Genomic DNA, 19030 nt, shown 5'->3' with positions numbered 1-19030 from the left:
AATAGGAAGAACTAAAGATTCGATGACAAACTTGGAAAAAAGGATAAAAAAAAATAAAGCTTTTTAAATTAAATATTTAAACAAAAAGTTTATATTTTGTAGATATTCTATTTGAAAATAATACTAACATATATGCAAATAACATTTAAAATCATTATAACAAAGAAATTTGATTTAATATGTATTATTTAGACCTTTATTATATGAACATGAAAATATGTTTTTATTACTTTAATTAATCTCTATTTTCTACTTTTATGATTTTCTTATTTATGACTTTCTTGGACCAGCAAATTATCAACCTTTCTATTTCAGCTCAAGGAATGTCTTAATAGTTATCTGTAAAAAAGCAAAAACATGCGTCAAATTTTATATCAGTGTAGCATTAGTGATGTAGCTTTATTTCAGAAGTGTGGAGCTATGGAGTTTATTAATTTTCAAGACTGTTTTCTTGTCTATAAAAGAATTCATAATTCAAGACTTGCTTTTACAGAAACAAGCAACTATTTATATTGCACTATTTTTAAGTATTTTTTTAACAACCTAATGAACATATGTATGCAATCCTTATACAAGAATTAATAAAAAAAAAAGTTAATTTAAAAAGTCTAAAAACCATTTTAAACAAATTTTTCAGAGCTAAAATTTAGGGTTTCTTAAAATTTTTTTATTTGGTCGCAACTTCTAAGAAATATATATACATATTAACTAAATACATTTTGTAAATATCTTTTTTAATGTTTCGAGAGCTGGTTATTATTTATCTGACCTTGTCGAATTCTTAAGTGTTTACTCTCAGGTGCTTAATACAAAGGGAAGTTTGTTAATATTTGGAATATATACCCACCTTGAGCATAATACGATTCATTAAACTCATTTGTTTATTAAATTCCACTTATTGCCAAACAAAACTATATGCTGATAAAAATAAAAACTTGGAGTACTCAGGCTTTGAAATATCAAATTTAACTGATCAAAATGAAAGCTTTCATTGCAATCAGCTTTTAAAAATTCACAAACACTAAACAAGAATTCAAAAAGTTATTGAGAGTTTGTATTGAAAACCAAATAACTTGTATTGTTGTTTTTATATGATATGAGTTGTTTGTCTGCATCAATCCCAAAAACCTACTTTTAATTTATTCAATACTTGTGTGATGAAAGCAAAACGATACCCTTTTAATTAATTTATACCACTACTTGCTAATAGTGCTAATAATCTTTACTGGTGAATAGTGCTAATATTTGCTAATAGTGCTAATTAATTTATACCACTAATTGCTAATCTGTGGATCTTGCCAGAACCCAAAAAAATAATATAGACAAAAAAGCACACACGCTTTTATAGTTTTTTTAAATGCTTTGTAATGAGATTTAGTGTTTTATTAATATTATTATGAAAACGTTGTATTGAAAAATACAAGTTCTAAACCTGAGCTTCAAGAAAACCAGCTGAAATTAATGTCAATACTCTCTTAAGAGTCAAATTGCTCAATAAGATTTAAAAGTTAGATAGTACAAAGTTTTGAATACTATATTTATGTTATACAACACTCTTTCTATCAAAAAATATATTGTTTAGAAATAAAAGTGCAGTAGAACTTATTGCAAATGTGATGCAATTAAAGTTTTTCAATGCTTTTGGAACAAAAAGATTAACACCAGTTTTTTCCTGAAACACTTTTATTTTTTCTAATATAGCTAACAATTGTGTTTTATTTTTTAACCTTTTAATAACATTTTAAATCTTATTTTTGTTACTTTCTGTTTTGGTTTTTCTTATGTTCATCAAAGTACACCACAGCCTAACATTTTTGATTATTATTTTTCTAGTATTTATAAATCTTGTTTTTCAAAGCCAATTTTTTAAACTTTCACACTTTAGTTAATTTCATTCTTGAAATATTTTCTTTTGTCAAAAATCATATCTTTACTTTTACTATTTTTAAGTCTTTCATGTTTTTAAATTGTATCTATATAGTTTTTAAAAACGAAAAATTTTTATGCATTTTTTAAAGTATATATACCAAGAGACGAATTAACTCAAATTTACCAAATTTACTGCAACAAATTTATTTTATATAAACTATATTTTTCTATTTACAAATGCAAAATTTCAATTTACAAAAGCAATGTTTATAAATTACAAAAATAAGCTTTTTTTTTGAATTAAGATGTTTTAAAGCCTTAAATATCATATTTAAAGCAATTTTAAATCACTATAAATTTACTTAAAATTTACACATAAAAAATTCTTCCATGATAAAAACTATAATATAAAATTAGATTAACAAAAATACGAATATCTATGTAAAAAAGTTTAAAATATTTTTTTAACTATTTAAAAACTTTTAGTTTTATAATACTTAAAAAAATATTTTGAACATTTAAGTTTTAAAACACTAAAGTTTTTAAAAACTTAAATATTAAAAAACTTTCTGTTCATCAACAACATCGATCAACAACATCCACCAACTTTCTGTTCATCAACAACAACCATCAACAAAGGTTTGGTAAAAACTTGATACCATTTTTTTTTTTACATTAAAAATATAAAAAATGAAAATAAAAGAAGACAATATAAGTAATAAAACATTTAAACTTTTCAAAACTGAATTTAAAAGGGTTGTACTCAATTAAAATGTTATGAATACAACCCACCAAAAAATCATTTAAAAGTTATTTATGTATTTAAAAAATGTCCAATATATATTCCTTGATTAGCTTAACATTAATTTGCTTAAACTTTTATGTGGAAACTTATTTTGCTTAAATTTCAGAATGCAATAACCTTTTTTTTCTCTCTTTATTTTTTCTATTTTTTCTTTTTTATTTGTCACACCTAAATTCCCAATATCCCAAAAACGCTGTGTTTGTAAATTTTTTCCTGGCTAACACACTGTAGCAGATGCTATGTTTCAATTGATTGTATATATGATTTTTATGTAAGGTCAGCAGAGAATAATAATGATGTAAAGAAAAGGACTCCATAGGAGGGTTGCCATGTGATAGTTGTTTGCATTAAGTAACTTTTGTTAGAGTCTAAATTCACAAGCCACTGCAAACCCCAAGCTGTTAAAGAAGAGAAATCAGATTGAAGATCGGCTACTTGTTCTAACCAATTGAAAAAATAAGACTTATTGTCAAAACAGTAGTAAAAAGTTGAATCATCAGCAAATGCTTTCAATGTAAGATTTTAAAGAAGATCATTAATGTAATCAACACAGAACCAAGGATGGAGCCCAGAAGTTACTAGAAATGAAAAAGTGTGTTGGTCTTTGTGGATGCCTTAAATAAAGTTTAGAAAAAATGATTTGATTATCTCAATTTTTTTTTCCAGATAAAATATATGAAGCAAACTTATAGAGAAAACCAGCATGCCAAACTCTATCAAAACGTTTAGAAATGTCAAGAGCATTAGCCCTTGCGTCACAGCTATAATCTAATCAACAATAAAATCATTCTGCTACAGTTATCAGAAGACTGATCCAATGATAGTTGGAGGGGTCAGAGTGTTCTCCAGAGTTTTTAAGAATTGGAACCACAAATGCTATTTTTTAGCAGGTAGGAAAATGGCATTCAAACATTGAATTAGAGTTAAAGTTCTTTGCCAATGGTTCTGCCTTATCTTTGAGACGGAATAAGATCAGAAAAATGAATTAAAAATGAAATGTTTGACCGTATTAATGACACTGAGTCATGATTGGTTTTTTTATTGCATCAAACAGTTGATGCAATAAAAAAACCAATGTCATATTCAGAATCAGCATGCTCAAATTAATTGAGAAATGTGAAAAAATTTTGATAAACAGAATTTATTCAGGACTTAAATAATAGTGTTTTTTTTTAAATTCATTTTTTATTTAGTCTTAAAATATAACACCATTTTGCCATTTTTAATTTACTTAAAGAAGCAAATAAAATTAAGTTTTATTTCGTGTTTGCAAGCATGATAAAACTTGTGAGGAAAAAAAAAGTCAAAATCAAAACTTAAAAGAAAAAAAAAGAAAAAAACTTCATGACTAAATATTTCATAAATAAGCATCTTCATCATATAGATAATATCATAAAAAAGCATTATAATTTAAGATAAGCAATATTTTTACTGCATCAACATAAAAACTAGGCCAGCAAAGACTTCCTGATCTCAGATACTGTCAGGTCAGCAGTTAGATTGGCATTGTTGAATACCAATCCTAATTTCAAGAGCTGCATTTGTATCTTTTCATTCTGAATTTTATTAATGTTTTTAGCAAAAATTATGTGAAATTTCTAATATTTTGGTTAAGGTACTCCAAAAAGACTTTGTCACAGAGCACCGCAGAAGAGCAATTAACAAAAAAGCTACAACTACTTCCTTACCATTGACGCAAAATTATCTCAAAACTCAGATTAAACACTAGATCCATTGCTTATAAAGCTAGCATTTTAAACACTGTGCCACAGCTGGTAATATATATATATATATATATATATATATAAATATACATTAATATATAAATATTCACACTCACCCTCTATATTTAGTCAAAAGAAGAATCACTGCTGCCCCTTCCCTACAAATCTCTTATAAACTACGTAAGTTAAATTAATTTGTTGAGAAGCTAAAATGAATCGGTTTATCTCCAGCAATACCATTAAAAAAAACTTAGAGTTAAACTTTTTTACATTGACTTTTTGCAGTAATGAAAAGACATTTGTTTTCAAAAGAGATGTTCCAGTAAAAAGATGAAAAAAATGAAAGGTAAAAAACGTGGAGTAGAATGAGGATTGACTTAAAACCGCAAGAAAGATTAAAAGCTTACATACCTGCTTGGATCCAGGAGGTTAGGTAAGAAGCACATTTGTGTATAAATAAGAATATATATGGAAATAAACATATATGTTTGCAATTTATTTAGATGCTGGCATACAATGCCTTTATATATTTATATAAAGTTTAGTACTTATATGGTGTAGTACTTGCCGAAAGAGTAGATGAAGATCAGATAGATGTGTGGTATGACTCTAACAAGACAAGATAAGGAGCCATAATCTTAGACAGAGATTAGAAAAAATTGTTTTGAACAATGTTTTTAAGAGAAAATTAAAGTGATTTGGGTATCAGTATGTAGAGAGCTAGCAGCTTCAGAAGAAAATGATAAATGTGGAAGGAAACTTGTAGAGAATTCATTTCATATGGTATGAACAAGCTTTAGTTAAGGAAAGAAGATGCCTGAGATTGTTTATATTAGAGACTTGATGATAACCATAATGATGTTTATATATATTAAATGAATATATATATATATATATATATATATATATATATATATATATATATATATATATATATATATATATATATATATATATATATATATATATATATATATATATATATATATATATATTCATTTATATATTTGCAGCCCTGGTCACGAACCCAGCCCTAGGTGTTTTTTATCAAACCCTGCTCTTGTCATATTTCAAACCAGGTTGTCTACTAATGGTGTAGGAATGTTTCTGGTCATCTGTTATTAGTCCTATTTTCCTAATAACAGCCATTATGACAGCAAATATTTATGCTAATATACTTTAATAAAAAAATGCTTGCTTATATTGAGAATTTTTTTTTCTGTTTTGTTTGGATACTGCCATACAACTTCAACTGCGATTAGATGATGATGGTTTCAAAAATAATTGTATAAGACAATTAGATTAGCCAGCACAACCACCAAATTAAATATAATAGAAAATTTAATTCATATTGTACAAAGCGATAGATTATCCATTTGCAAAAAAAATTAGGAATAAAACAAAAATTATTACATTTTTGTTTTATTATTTTTGTTAACTAGTTGTAAGATAAATATTCTTCTTTAACTTTTAAAATTTTAAAATCTAATTTAGCTATTTCTGTATTTATTATTTTTCCAGTAAATTTCCAGCTACATGAGCAAAATCAATAAAGATATAAAAGTTTTTTTTTTAGACATGTGTTAACACAAAGCAAAAACAGGTTTTGACAAATCAACGAAAGTACATTTATTTTGCATAAAATTAACAGAAAAGCCGAGTTTAAAGACTTTTCAATCTATGTTAGCATTTGCTTAAAAATTTGAAAAACAAATGCAGCATTTAACCTTTTTTTTTTAAAAAGGAATTTAGGAATTTAAACAAAACATAGCTGATTTAAATAAACTATTTAAACAACTTAATAAAAATTTAAATAAAACACTTTCAAGAACTTAAATAAAACACTCGTTTTGCAGTTTTTATTTTAATTAGTTTTTCTAAGAATTTGAATAAAACGCTATTTTTATTAAATTTAATTTATTTATAATTGCAAATAAAATTTGGTTTTAAACTTTTGAGGTTGGCAAAAGTTACCGAAATCCCGAAGTACACCTTTTGGCCATCTTGCTAGATCCAAAGTATGTCTGGCATTTTAAAATGTAACTATATATTTCATTCAAAACTCGGAAACTAAAGGTCGCATTATATTTCTTGACTTCAAATCAATTGCATTTTCTGATTTGATCAAATCAATGGTCCACAGCAGTAGGAAAAACAACAACTTTACATGGCTTTATTATAAATTTTATTATAAACCTGAGGTTGTTGATAGACACAATCTCAAGTTAAAAACATTATTGATGAGCTCAAAGTAGTGAGAATGATTCTGATTATAGTCAACTGATTTCTCACGATTATATATATATATGTATATATGTATATATGTATGTATGTATATATATATATATATATATATATATATATATATATATATATATATATATATATATATATAAATATAATATACATTTGTCTATTTTTCACACCTTGGAAAATTATTTTAAACTTATGATTTTAAATCTAAAATTTAAACTTCTTATCAATTTTGTTTTTATAAACATTATTTATGTATAACTATATGTAAAAATTGCTAATCAACATTTAATAAAGCTATACTTAATTAAGGTATAACACTAGTACTCTATAAAACTGTATTTTCATTTCTTAGTGACAATATATTTTCAAAGCTAATAAGATATTCCATTAGTTTCTTAAAATATTTACTCATAGTTTTGGCAAAACTATGAGTAAACTTTTTTCAAAATATGAAATAATAAAAGTGCTATATTAGTATATGTTTTAATTATTTTATTTATATATGCTTGTGAGAAGTTAAAAATTTAATTTTATTACTGAGAAACATGTTTCTGCTTGTTTTTTTCTCAAAAAAATGTCAATTTTTAAAAAAAAGTGCTATATGAAATATTTCTTGAAAAGAAAAAGTTTTTTAGAGAGTATAAACTTTATGATGACAACCTATATAAATTATGTAAATATACTCAATAAGCCTTTCAGAAAAGCTTTACTTCAAGATTCAGAAATAAAGACATAAACATAACAAAATCTGATTTTTAATGTCTTTATATATTTTTATATATCTTTATAGATTTTTAATACCTTTTTATCTGTGTGTGTGTGTGTGTGTGTGTGTGTGTGTGTGTGTGTGTGTGTGTGTGTGTGTTTATATATATATATATATATATATATATATATATATATATATATATATATATATATATATATATATATATATATATATATATATATATATATATATATATATATATATATATATATATATATATATATATATAGATCTATAGTTTGTTGTCTTTGGGAAGAGCGGAAGGAAAAAGTGATTCTTACGCCAACACATATGTCACTTTTAATTACTTTTGACTTTCGTCCAACATTTGCGTGTTGGACGAAAGTAAAAACCATTAATTTAATTACAAATAAATGGTTTTTTAAAAAAACCACAAAAACGCAAATTTAATTGACCAGAATGTTTTAAAAACATTCTGAATGTTTTTAACAATATAAACCATGTTTTTTTTTTTTTTTAATAAAATGTTTTTATTTTTATTTTTTTTTACTGTAAATCATGCGCAGAGTGTTGCTACATCGACTATCTTATAGCCTGACTCGCAAGGGAGTGCTGCTACATCGACTGAAAAATAGCCTGACTCGCAAGGGAGTGCTGCTACATCGACTGACAAATAGCCTGACCCGCAAGGGAGTGCTGCTACATCTACTATCTTTTAGCCTGACCCGCAAGGGAGTGTTGCTACATCGAGGGTTTGGTTGGGGCAGGCAGTCTATCAATTAATAAAAAATAATAATTCCGGTCTTGCATTTTGATTTTTACTTTTTGTCAACAAAATATGGAAAAAACTTTTGGACAACATCTACGGGTTGTGTGTACATATATATATATATATATATATATATATATATATATATATATATATATATATATATATATATATATATATATATATATATATATATATATATATATATATATAAAAAGAAACTCTTTACCTTAACTATCAAAGATTGATGAACACTGTACATCTCTGATGGATCAGATATATAATTATCAGCCAAATGCTTAAATAAAATTAATTTATGCTTTAATTGAAAATATAAAAAAAAAGTTTTTTTAGAAATTTACAATTTTTATATATAAATTTACTTAAAATTAAAGACATTTACACATCTATATGCTAAAAAATTAGAACATTTTTTAAAACTTACACCATTAGGAACTAATCCATTAACTCCAGGAGAGATACAAACGAACAACCCATATGACATGACATGAGATACAGTACCTCCAAAAACCATACCAACCTTTACCAATCCAAAATAGTACATGCAAAAAATAATGTTAAATTCTTTTTAAAAAAAAACAATTTTATGATGTACACAAACCTTTAATTCATTGAAACTTGTTATCTTTCTTCCATGAATGACTTGTTTAAGTGAAGCATTCTTTATAAGTTAAAGTATTCAACGAGAAATTTACAAAAAAATTTAATAAAATCACTAAAGATTTAATAAGTTTAGAAAAAGATTTAATAAATCACCAAAGTTTAATAAACTTATAAAAAGATTTAACAAAACACCAAAGGTTTAATAAATTTATAAAAAGATTCAATAAAATCACTAAAGATTTAATAAATTTATAAAGAGATTCAATAAAATCATAATCTAATACTTATAAAATTTTATTTTCTATAAAAAACCAAAAAAAAAAAAAAAATAGATTTAAAAAAAAAAATGAAAAGATACAAATGTCTGTAATTTTTTATCCTTTTCATATACAAACAAATCTTGAAATTGAAGATCATTAGAAGCTGTTTTTAAAATATTAGCCCATTGTTCATTAATGATTTCAAAATCAGATAAATGTTTTTGATTTATATTAACCAATAAATTGTTTTCCATCTTAACATTTATAATGTCCCCAGAAAGTTTTTCGAAATTGCCATGAACAACCTAAGAATAAAATTATTTTACTTACAAAAAATCTATAACTAATACACAAAATACTAACTTAAAATTTGATAAATATTTTACATCTCCTATTTCCAATGTTTTCTCTTGATCGATTGTTAACTTCTCTTGAATAAATGGATCTTTGTACTGAAAAGTTCAAAACATCAAATCATTTTATTTATCAATTTACAAGAACATTTTACAAGAAAATTTCTGATTGAGCAATATAAATCATGTATCAGTTACAATATTCAAACATGTTGTACTGAAGATAAGGGGATTTATTCACTACACAGTTTAAAGTTTAATGATTCAAATACTAGATAGGTGTTTTTGTTTTAACCAATAAATTATCAACTTCAAATTTATGTATTCAGAAAGTTTCCCAAAAAAACAACCCTTAGTATAAAATTGGCTTTTATAAGTAAAAGTTTAAAAATTATAAAAAAGACTGGGTTTAATAAATCAAAGTTTAACAATAAAAAAACAAAAAAAAACTGGCTTTTATAAGTAATAGTTTAAAAGGATCCACAAGTGCCAAGATAAGTTGTGTATTCATATCTTAAATAATCCTTAAAAAATAAGGTTCATGTTAGTAAAAGTTTCAAGAATAAATTATTTATTAAGATATCAAAAAATTTTATAATTTTTAAAGCCATTTTTTTCACCTCGAAAGTAAGTTCTGGCTCTTTAATTTTTTTTAAATACTGCTTTGACTAATGTGCTTTTGTAGTTAATAAATGACATCAATACAAAAAAGTTTTTCACAAAACTTAAAATCATGTTATAACATAATGATATATTTGAGCTATCCCTGTAGCAATTAATTTTTATGTAAAATTACTTAAAATTTAAAAAAAATATATATAATAACCGATTTAATATATCTTGATAATTAAAATAATACAATAATAAAAGAAAAACACAATAAGTAATGCCTTAAAAGTCTAACTTATATTTATTTTCTCTAAAAAAAAACAACTAATATTAGTGCTATAAATATAAGATATGTAAATCTAAAAATGATTCTAATGTTTGTCAAAAAAAAGTTTGCTAATAAAATCTTAAAACCAAAAATAATATTTTACTTTTTTTAAATTTAGTAAGAAATAGGCAAAAAAAATTAGTTTCACGGTATATGAAAACTGACTATCAAAATCTCTCAAACGGAAGTAGGATGGCAAAACAGCTAATGTTTTTTGTTAATATCTCAATAAGTAATTTGTTTTGGTAATTTTAATAAACTCAAAACTTACTTTCTAATGTTTATTTACAAAATAAACATTAGAAAATAAGTTTATAAATCTTTTTTTTTTTGCCATATGTTTAAGTCTTTTTTTTTTTTTACGTATGTTTTTAGTTGAATGTGATATTAAAGGATCACATTCAACTAAAAACATATGTAAGCGATTTGAGACCATATGTAATGAGTATTAATGTACATAATATACATAATAAATTTAAAAACAAATTAGATAATATCATGATGTATAAAATTATCTTGACAACTAAGTACACTGAAATAACAGACCAGGAAACAGTGAATGCAGTGAATGAAAAAGAGCTACTTTATAAATTATAGGTGACCTTAACTAATTTTTAGCTTTTATGACCATTTAATGTTATGTTTATAAGCTTTTCCTATAATCGTATTTCTAGAGCTAATTTTCCATAAAGCTGCAAAGAACTGAACTTGTTGAAGTTTAAGAGGACCACAGCTTGAAGATAAAGGTCTTTTTTAATATTAAGACACAAAAGGAAGTTATTGGCATTGTGTGAATTTGAGGTAAGTATTGAATTAGATGCATCTAATGATAAAAATGACAAACTTTATGAATCTGATAATTTCTTAAACAAATGTAATCAAAATAGGATTTTTTACCATGAAATGGCTAGTGTGGCAGATTGTTATCATGTTAGTTGCAGAGCAACTGCTGCTATTGTTAATGCTGCTCTAAAAGACATGGAAATACTAAATGAATCAAATATGGTTGATAGGAAAAAATAGAACGAGATTTTGTGCTAGACAAAAAAATGTAATTGGGAGGAAATATGAAAACTTGAAAATATAATGTATTGGTTTTGATGAAAGAAAAGACAATACAATAACAGCTACAGGAACAGTTAAAGAAGAACATATTACAATGGTTAGAGAACCAACAAGCAACTATATCGATCATCTAATACCTGATAATGGAACTTCTCGCTGCATTGCTGATGAAATTCTCCATTTAATATTTGAAACTGGCAGTAGTGGTTCTTCAAATGCTATCTCATGTGATGCAACGGTAGTAAACACTGGTAAGTTTGGAGGAGTAATAAAACTAATAGAAACAGAACTTAATGGACCAATCCAGTGGCTCATTTGTCAACTCCATTTAAACATGCGTTCAAGTTAATTGATGGAAAAACATCTGGCCCAGCATCATTTAAAGGAGATGTTGGTAAATAAATAGCAAAAGATTTAACTAATTTAGCAGTAGTTACTTTTGAAAAAATTAGTCAAAAATATTTTCATCAGAATTTTATCAGATATTAGATATGGCTATAAAAAAATCATAAATTTGTAATAAACTTATTGGAATCTAGGGAAAAAATGCATAAGTTTGATTGGAAACCACAATGGAAATAAGAAATTTGAATAAAGATATAAACAAAAGTAGTTATATATGGATATATATATTTTTTACAGCACCAAAAGTTTTTTTTTAACATTTTTTCATTTTTGAAAGTTCATGTTGGTGTTTATCTTCAAAATGAAATCATTTTGGTGCTTATCTTAAAGGAAGCATTTTTAAAATTCCTTTTTTAAAACAGTATCTTATTAGAGAAATTATATTGTATAACTATATCACAAAAACTAAATGGCATAAAACACAATTAAGATGAAAATTGCTAACCATAACCCCATTTTTTTAATGAAATGTTTTTACACTATGTTAAACACTTTTAAATTAAGAGTTTTAAAATGCTATTAAATAAATTATCAAAGAATGTTAAATAAAACTTTTATTTATTTTCAAAGTATTTTTTTAATGATAAATGTAATTTTTAAAAAAAAATTTTCTTAATTTTATAAACAACAACAATGAATTGTTTCAATAAACTTTTTTTTTAAAATAAAGTTAATATCATAAATTAATACCATTGAAAACATTCCAAAGTTTTTTTTGTTGTTTTGTAAACTTTCTATTAAATGTTTTCATAGTACCTAATAAAATTTAAAAACTTTAACGATTGTTATAAATATATATCAATTAACAAAGAATATTACAAAAAAATTATACTTTATTTGAACAATTTGTGTATTTTATGCAATGTTTATGTTTGAATGCAATTTTATGATTAATTTTATAAACAACAAGGGCTTTAAAGAAATATGGTGTCTTCAATTAATTTTTTTAAAGAACACTTCAGGTTAATAGTACGATTTCAAAGTAGAAGTGAAATCATTGTTGCTGCTGCTTTAGTCACTACTATAATTTGTTGAAATGCTAGCATCAGCTGATTCAAGGTGAAAAACTCTTTGTTTATTTAAATAGATTTCAACGGCTCAACTCAACAACAAAGGAAAGTTAATTTTATTTTGTCAATTTTACTAGTAAATATCAAGTTAAAAAGGAAAGTTAATTTTATTTTGTCAATTTTACTAGTAAATATCAAGTTAAACTTTTTTTTTTTTTTCTGCTCTTTTCAAAAATTAATAAGAAATTAAAAGTAAAAAAACCCACACACTAAATATTATTAGGGGTATTGTTAAGGAGTTCTGCTACCTCTTCCTTACTTATTTTAGACCATAAATTAAAAAATAAAAAACCCACGAAATGAATATTATTAGAGGTAATGAAAAGTTGTTTCACTTCCTCCCCATACATTATTTTTGCAATTTTAGTTTATCTATAAAAGTTTAAATAAAATATTTATATGTAATTAAAATGTACTGTAATTAAAATGTAGATGTAATTAAAATATGCTATTCCTAACCCTAATTAAGTCAATCGATGTCTGCAAAATCCACTGCAAATATGATTATAGTGGTCAATGAATTTCCTAATCCTAACCCTTACCGCTTTTGTTTTTTAAAATGCATGGGTTTTATTCTAGAGAAAAAAAGTTACGTCACTGCTTATTCCAATAAACTTTGAAACAAAATAAATAAATAAATTTTTATGATTGATAAACAAAATAATATTTAAAGTATATAAAAAGAAAAATTAAAAACTTTTTAAAAGTTAACATAAAAATACTTTTTATATGAACTTTTATTTAGAAAGTTAAACCTGAATTTTATATGAACCTGCAATTCACTGACCTCAGCGCTTGCATAACATATCATCTTTTATAAGTGTGTAAATTAAAATATTAAAATTTTATCTCATAATTTTTTTTACTTTAGGGCTATTATTTGTACTAAAGTTTGTTTTTTATTAAAAGATGTAAGTATTTTTTCTATTTAAAAGAAATCGTTTAAAAATATAAGAAAAGATTAAAGTTTTAAAGTTATTCAACCTGAACTTAAATATAAACATAATTAAAAATAATTTTCTATTAGAGTTTTAGTTTTTTAGTGTTAGATTAGTTGAGTATTTTTTTTACAAATAATAGTTTTAAATTTTTTATTTATTTCTCTTTCTTTAAGATTTCTTTATTTTTTTATAGTTAAGCTTGTTTATAATTTTCTGTCTTTTGACAAGTGTGGTCAGGAATCAAGCGCGCCGGCACACCTTTCCTGTTCACAGCTGATATATATATATAAGCGATGTGCTTAAACCAGTTTATGCCAAGTCCCTGATTCCAGGTACCCGGAAAAAAAATACCCATTTCGAGTCCGGATGCCCAGCACCAGTTCCATTTTAAAAGTTGCAATTATAACTTGTGAAAATTCAGGTGCTGAATTGTTTTTAAAAAATAACACAAATTAATTTGCACTAATTAATATTGCTTAAACATATAAAGTTTCTTTTTAATAAACAACTATATTTACACCAAGGTCACAAATTCAAGTTACACAAACTAAAGTGTAAACTCGATGACTGTAAATATTTTGCTCTCTCAGGGTTGTTAATATATGGAATAACTTGCCACTTGACATCATTAATGTCAAAAACATCAAGAGTTTTGAAATTAAAATTAACTCTATCAGCTTCGAAAAATATTGTTCTGGCTGACTAATTTTTGTTTTATAATTTGGTATTATATATAATATATAATTTTTGTAATTTATTGCTACATAATTGCTGATGCTTGCTTTTTAGTTAGTTCAGTGGTAACAACTTCAATCTTTCCAAGCTCTTTTTCTGCCTTAGAATGTTTTGTACTCTACTTTCTTCTGGCTCTCATAGAAGCTACATCATTAAAACAATCATCAATGCTAATAAATCCAGAGGAGTCTGGAGCTTTTACTATTAGAACATGTTGTGAGCTAGAGTCAACACATCTCGTGCTCCATGCATTGCATGCTTCTTCAACATAACATTAATAACATCTTTATCTGCATGCTGATAAAGTCATTTATATCATGGATCAAAATATGTTGATATGCATAACACTCTATAAAGCAGAAATTTATCATATCTTTCAGTAACAGATTTTGTTAGTTCATCAATCATCGTCATGATTCCAGCCTATTTATCAATCGAGGGAGCTTTTTTAATAAAACTTTTAATGAAAGAACAGATTGTATAATTTTTGCGCAAGTGTCATCTTGTTTGCCAAATTTTTTTGTTGAGTTTTTAAATGGAGCAAGAATGTGAACAAGTTTTTTGACTAACCAAGTTCTGCTGCATAAGTGGCTGAAGGTAATATTTGTTCAAACATTCTTTGCAGCATTTCCAATAAAAAATATTCCAGCAAGTTGGAACATCTTGTTTCATTTTGAGAGGTATAGTACTTAATTGCTGCTGAGTTGATTTTAATTTTGCACATGCTATTAGCAAATGATTCAAATGTGTTGTTATTCACCTGCATAAAATTAAAATGTCCTTTATGGATTTTTGGCGTGAATACACAGTTGTGAATACACAGCTGCAAAGTATGAATAAAGCATGGAATTGATGACATGCCACTGTTTTTAACTACAGCTTTCATATTACTTGCATTATTAGTAAAAATAAGATGAATTTTGCTAAATGGGATTTCAAAAGACTCTAAACCTTTTTGCAAATATTCTTTGATGTGAACACCTCTGTGATTTTCCGGAAAATGAATTACTCATATGTGTGTGTGTATCTTGTATATATATATATATATATACATATATATATATATATATATATATATATATATATATATATATATATATATATATATATATATGTATATATATATATATGTATATATATATATATATATATGTATATATATATATATGTATATATATATATATATGTATATATATATATATGTATATATATATGGGAAAAATGTTTTTTTTACCTTAAGGGAAACAACCATTTTTTCAGCAGATGAATCAACGGATATAACTGTGCATTGCAAAACCTGACCTATGTAAAAGCTAGATTCAACTGTTGCACCTTGAGCCAATCTATAACAAACAATAACTATAATACAATATATAATATATTGTTGCTATATAATATATTAAACTACAATATAATATATTAAATGTTGCTAAAACTTTTACTTTTATACTCTTTATATATAAATATTATATTTATTTTTTTATAACTAAAATTATAAAAAAATAACTTTAGCTTATAGCAATGTAGATTTGTATTAATGCAGCATGTTGATATAAATATGTTGATACAATGAATGTTGTATTGTTGAAAAACATATTCAACTGTATTTTTTATCTATAAACTAGATAACAAATCTTTGTTATTTCAATTAAAAATGAACTAAACCTTTATTTAAAGTAGGAATTTTTTTATTTACCTGCTTTCAGATTTTGGTAACAAAGCCTTGACATTATTAAAAAATGCAACAAAAACCCCAAAAGATTTTACAGCAGTTACGAAACCATGAGCAACAGTGCCAATATCAACATTATATGATGAAATAATAGGAAACATAGAGTTCACTAGGGTTTTCTTGTGAGTTACAACTAAAGATCGTTCAGATGGTTTACATCTCAAGACCTAATCCAAATCCAAAAAAAGTTTACAAAATATCATAAAATTTGATCATTAAACTTTTAAATAGGTCTTGTTAAATCTTATTTAACATTTAAAGTACTTATTTTAAAATAATTACCCTGAAATGCAAGTTTTTTCCTTCCACAAATTTTTTCTCAGGGTGTTTCAAATTAATATCAGCTAAGTGTAATCTCGGACATAAAGCTTTAATGTTATCAGTTATTTTAACTATACAACCAAAATCTTCTAGTGTCACTATTGAACCCTTAAAAAGTTTTTCAGAATTTAAAAAATCTTCAAGACAAAAAAAAACAAAAAAAAAAACAAATAAAATTTATAAAAACAACTTTAAATAATAAAAACTTACATGTGAACTTCCAGTTGCTGCAGCACAGTTATTTTACAGTTATTTTACAGTTTCAACAAAAACATTTACAATAGCATTGTGGGCAACCCACATGCATGTTTAACGAACTTTTCACAATTTTTTTATACTTACAGATATGAGCATTCCTGGTTTTAGATCTTCATATGAGAGAAACTGTTTTTCTAAGATCGACCTTAAAAAATGAAATTCATGTTCAAGAATAAAACAAAAATATTATGTTAAACAAATTAAAAAAAATACATCTTTAACCAACATCAAATCAAATGTTAAACCAATATAGCTCGTAATTTAACTTCTAAGATATTAAAGTCAGATTTTATTAAACTAGTGATTTTATAGAGTTTTTTTTAATACTTTTTTTTCATTTTAGTTAAATTATATACCAATATTAACAGAAACAATTAATATATTTTTATTTTATTATTTATTTTGAATACTTTTTAATATTTTACTAATCTTGTAATAATTCAAAACATTACTACAAGATTACTGAAACTAATTAACATTAATTTATCACATTATTATATTTAATTTCTATGTAATACGTTTTGCATATAAGGTATCTTAACAATTAATAAACTATTTCAAAAAAATAATAAACCTACTAGGATTTATCATAACACTATCTACAAAAAGATATTTATATTTTAAAACTTTATATTTACATTTATTGTACATATTTTAAAATTGCTGATTTTTGAGAAGGGTGAAGGAAGCCATTTTTTGAGTGATGACACAATACAAAATAAAAATTATATAAACTAATAAAGCATTTTTATACAACTTTTTTATTTTAAAGAGCTTACTTCTTCATGGTAAGTGTGTACGCAGAATCCATTGCACTAAACCCAAGTACTCTGCATCTATACAAATAAAAATTCTTACAAAATGATTATTTTTAGGTCTATGTTTTGAGTATGTTTAATTTAAAAAATTATTAAAAAAAAAGAAGCTTTAGCTTTATATCTATTAATACTTATGATAAATGTGTAATTATAAATTTTTGCAATGAATAAATTTAGGTAAAAAAGCAAATTTAATATAAATAAAAAATTTTCCAACTAATAATGAATGCAATTAAGATTAACATCAAAAAATGTATTTTTGGATGTTAATTCTCAATTAAAAAAAAAAAAAAAATCACAACCTGTGTTGCAATAAAAACTTGCATTGTAATCAAACTTAAAACACACTATGCAATGCAATCACACTCAAACCACACACAGTTACTACTTCTTACAGAAACAAAGTAAAATGTATAAAATATTAATTGTTTTACAGCTTTATGCAATAATAAAAATAGATTAACTTAAAACAACATGCAGTCTCAACTATGAAATTTAACATGTTTTCTTGGATAGTATGTAACATGCTTTTTTATAAAAGTAAATTTAAAAAAAATTATATGAAAAGTTATAACATTTTAGAATAATAAAAATGTGCATGTATAACATCTTGACAAAAAACAAACTTACTTATGTGTTGTGCCGACTTTAAATGTTTTACCCAACTTAGTTGTACGATTATCATTTGTTTGTGAAATGTGTACATAACCATAGGTATTTTCAGACATTTTCATATAAAGACCACTTGAAGAATCAGAGCGAACTACTTGACATTCAAGAACTTCTCCAACAGAATGATGATTACATGAAATATTCTTAGGAAACTTGATCAACTCTGGCAACAGTGTAACACCAATTTTTTTGGTATTCGGATCAATATGAATGATTCGCGCCTCAACCTAAAAATAATATAGTATTCAAAGTCATTTGTAGAGTGACATTGACAGAACTTCATTCTGAAAATTATTTCATCTTTAAAACTCATTCTAAATCTTGAAAATGAATCATTTTGAATAATGAATAGTTTTTAATTACAGAATAGGATTTATATATAATGAAGAATAAAATTACAGGTGGAGAAACTAATTCTGCTATTAAAGAGCAAATAGTATTTCCCTTACAAAAAAACATGGTAACTTTTGAGATTGAAATATAATACAACAGGTAGATATAAACAGACAGTTAATAATTTAATTCTTATAATGTGTATTATAATATCTTTAAATTATTACATATTGCAGATATTTAAAAACAAATTTCTTTTTTATATAATTTGACCTTGGTGATAAGTAAAGAGGTTTTTTCACTATATTATTAGCCATCAGAACAGGTTTTATTGTTGTTTATTTTTAATACTT

General features: G+C 24.6%; 1 protein-coding gene across 1 annotated transcript in view; it reads right to left on the bottom strand.

Annotated features, from left to right (window-relative positions):
• Nucleotides 1-19030, bottom strand: part of LOC100215557 (protein RRP5 homolog) — a 92645-nt gene that overhangs the window by 42742 nt on the left and 30873 nt on the right. Inside the window, exons 9-19 of the mRNA XM_065792269.1 lie at nt 18303-18571; nt 17634-17690; nt 16939-16999; nt 16558-16704; nt 16240-16442; nt 15778-15886; nt 9424-9489; nt 9136-9342; nt 8776-8835; nt 8599-8694; nt 8383-8451 (exon numbers count right to left, since the gene is read on the bottom strand). Coding sequence (XP_065648341.1) covers nt 8383-8451; nt 8599-8694; nt 8776-8835; nt 9136-9342; nt 9424-9489; nt 15778-15886; nt 16240-16442; nt 16558-16704; nt 16939-16999; nt 17634-17690; nt 18303-18571 — 1344 coding nt within the window. The remainder of the gene's footprint in view (nt 1-8382; nt 8452-8598; nt 8695-8775; nt 8836-9135; nt 9343-9423; nt 9490-15777; nt 15887-16239; nt 16443-16557; nt 16705-16938; nt 17000-17633; nt 17691-18302; nt 18572-19030) is intronic.

This window comes from Hydra vulgaris, chromosome 03 (assembly GCF_038396675.1).
Source record: "Hydra vulgaris chromosome 03, alternate assembly HydraT2T_AEP".
NCBI classification, from domain to species: Eukaryota; Metazoa; Cnidaria; class Hydrozoa; order Anthoathecata; family Hydridae; genus Hydra; species Hydra vulgaris.
Note: the sequence above shows the minus strand (reverse complement) of the source record. Positions and strands in the feature narration are given on the sequence as shown.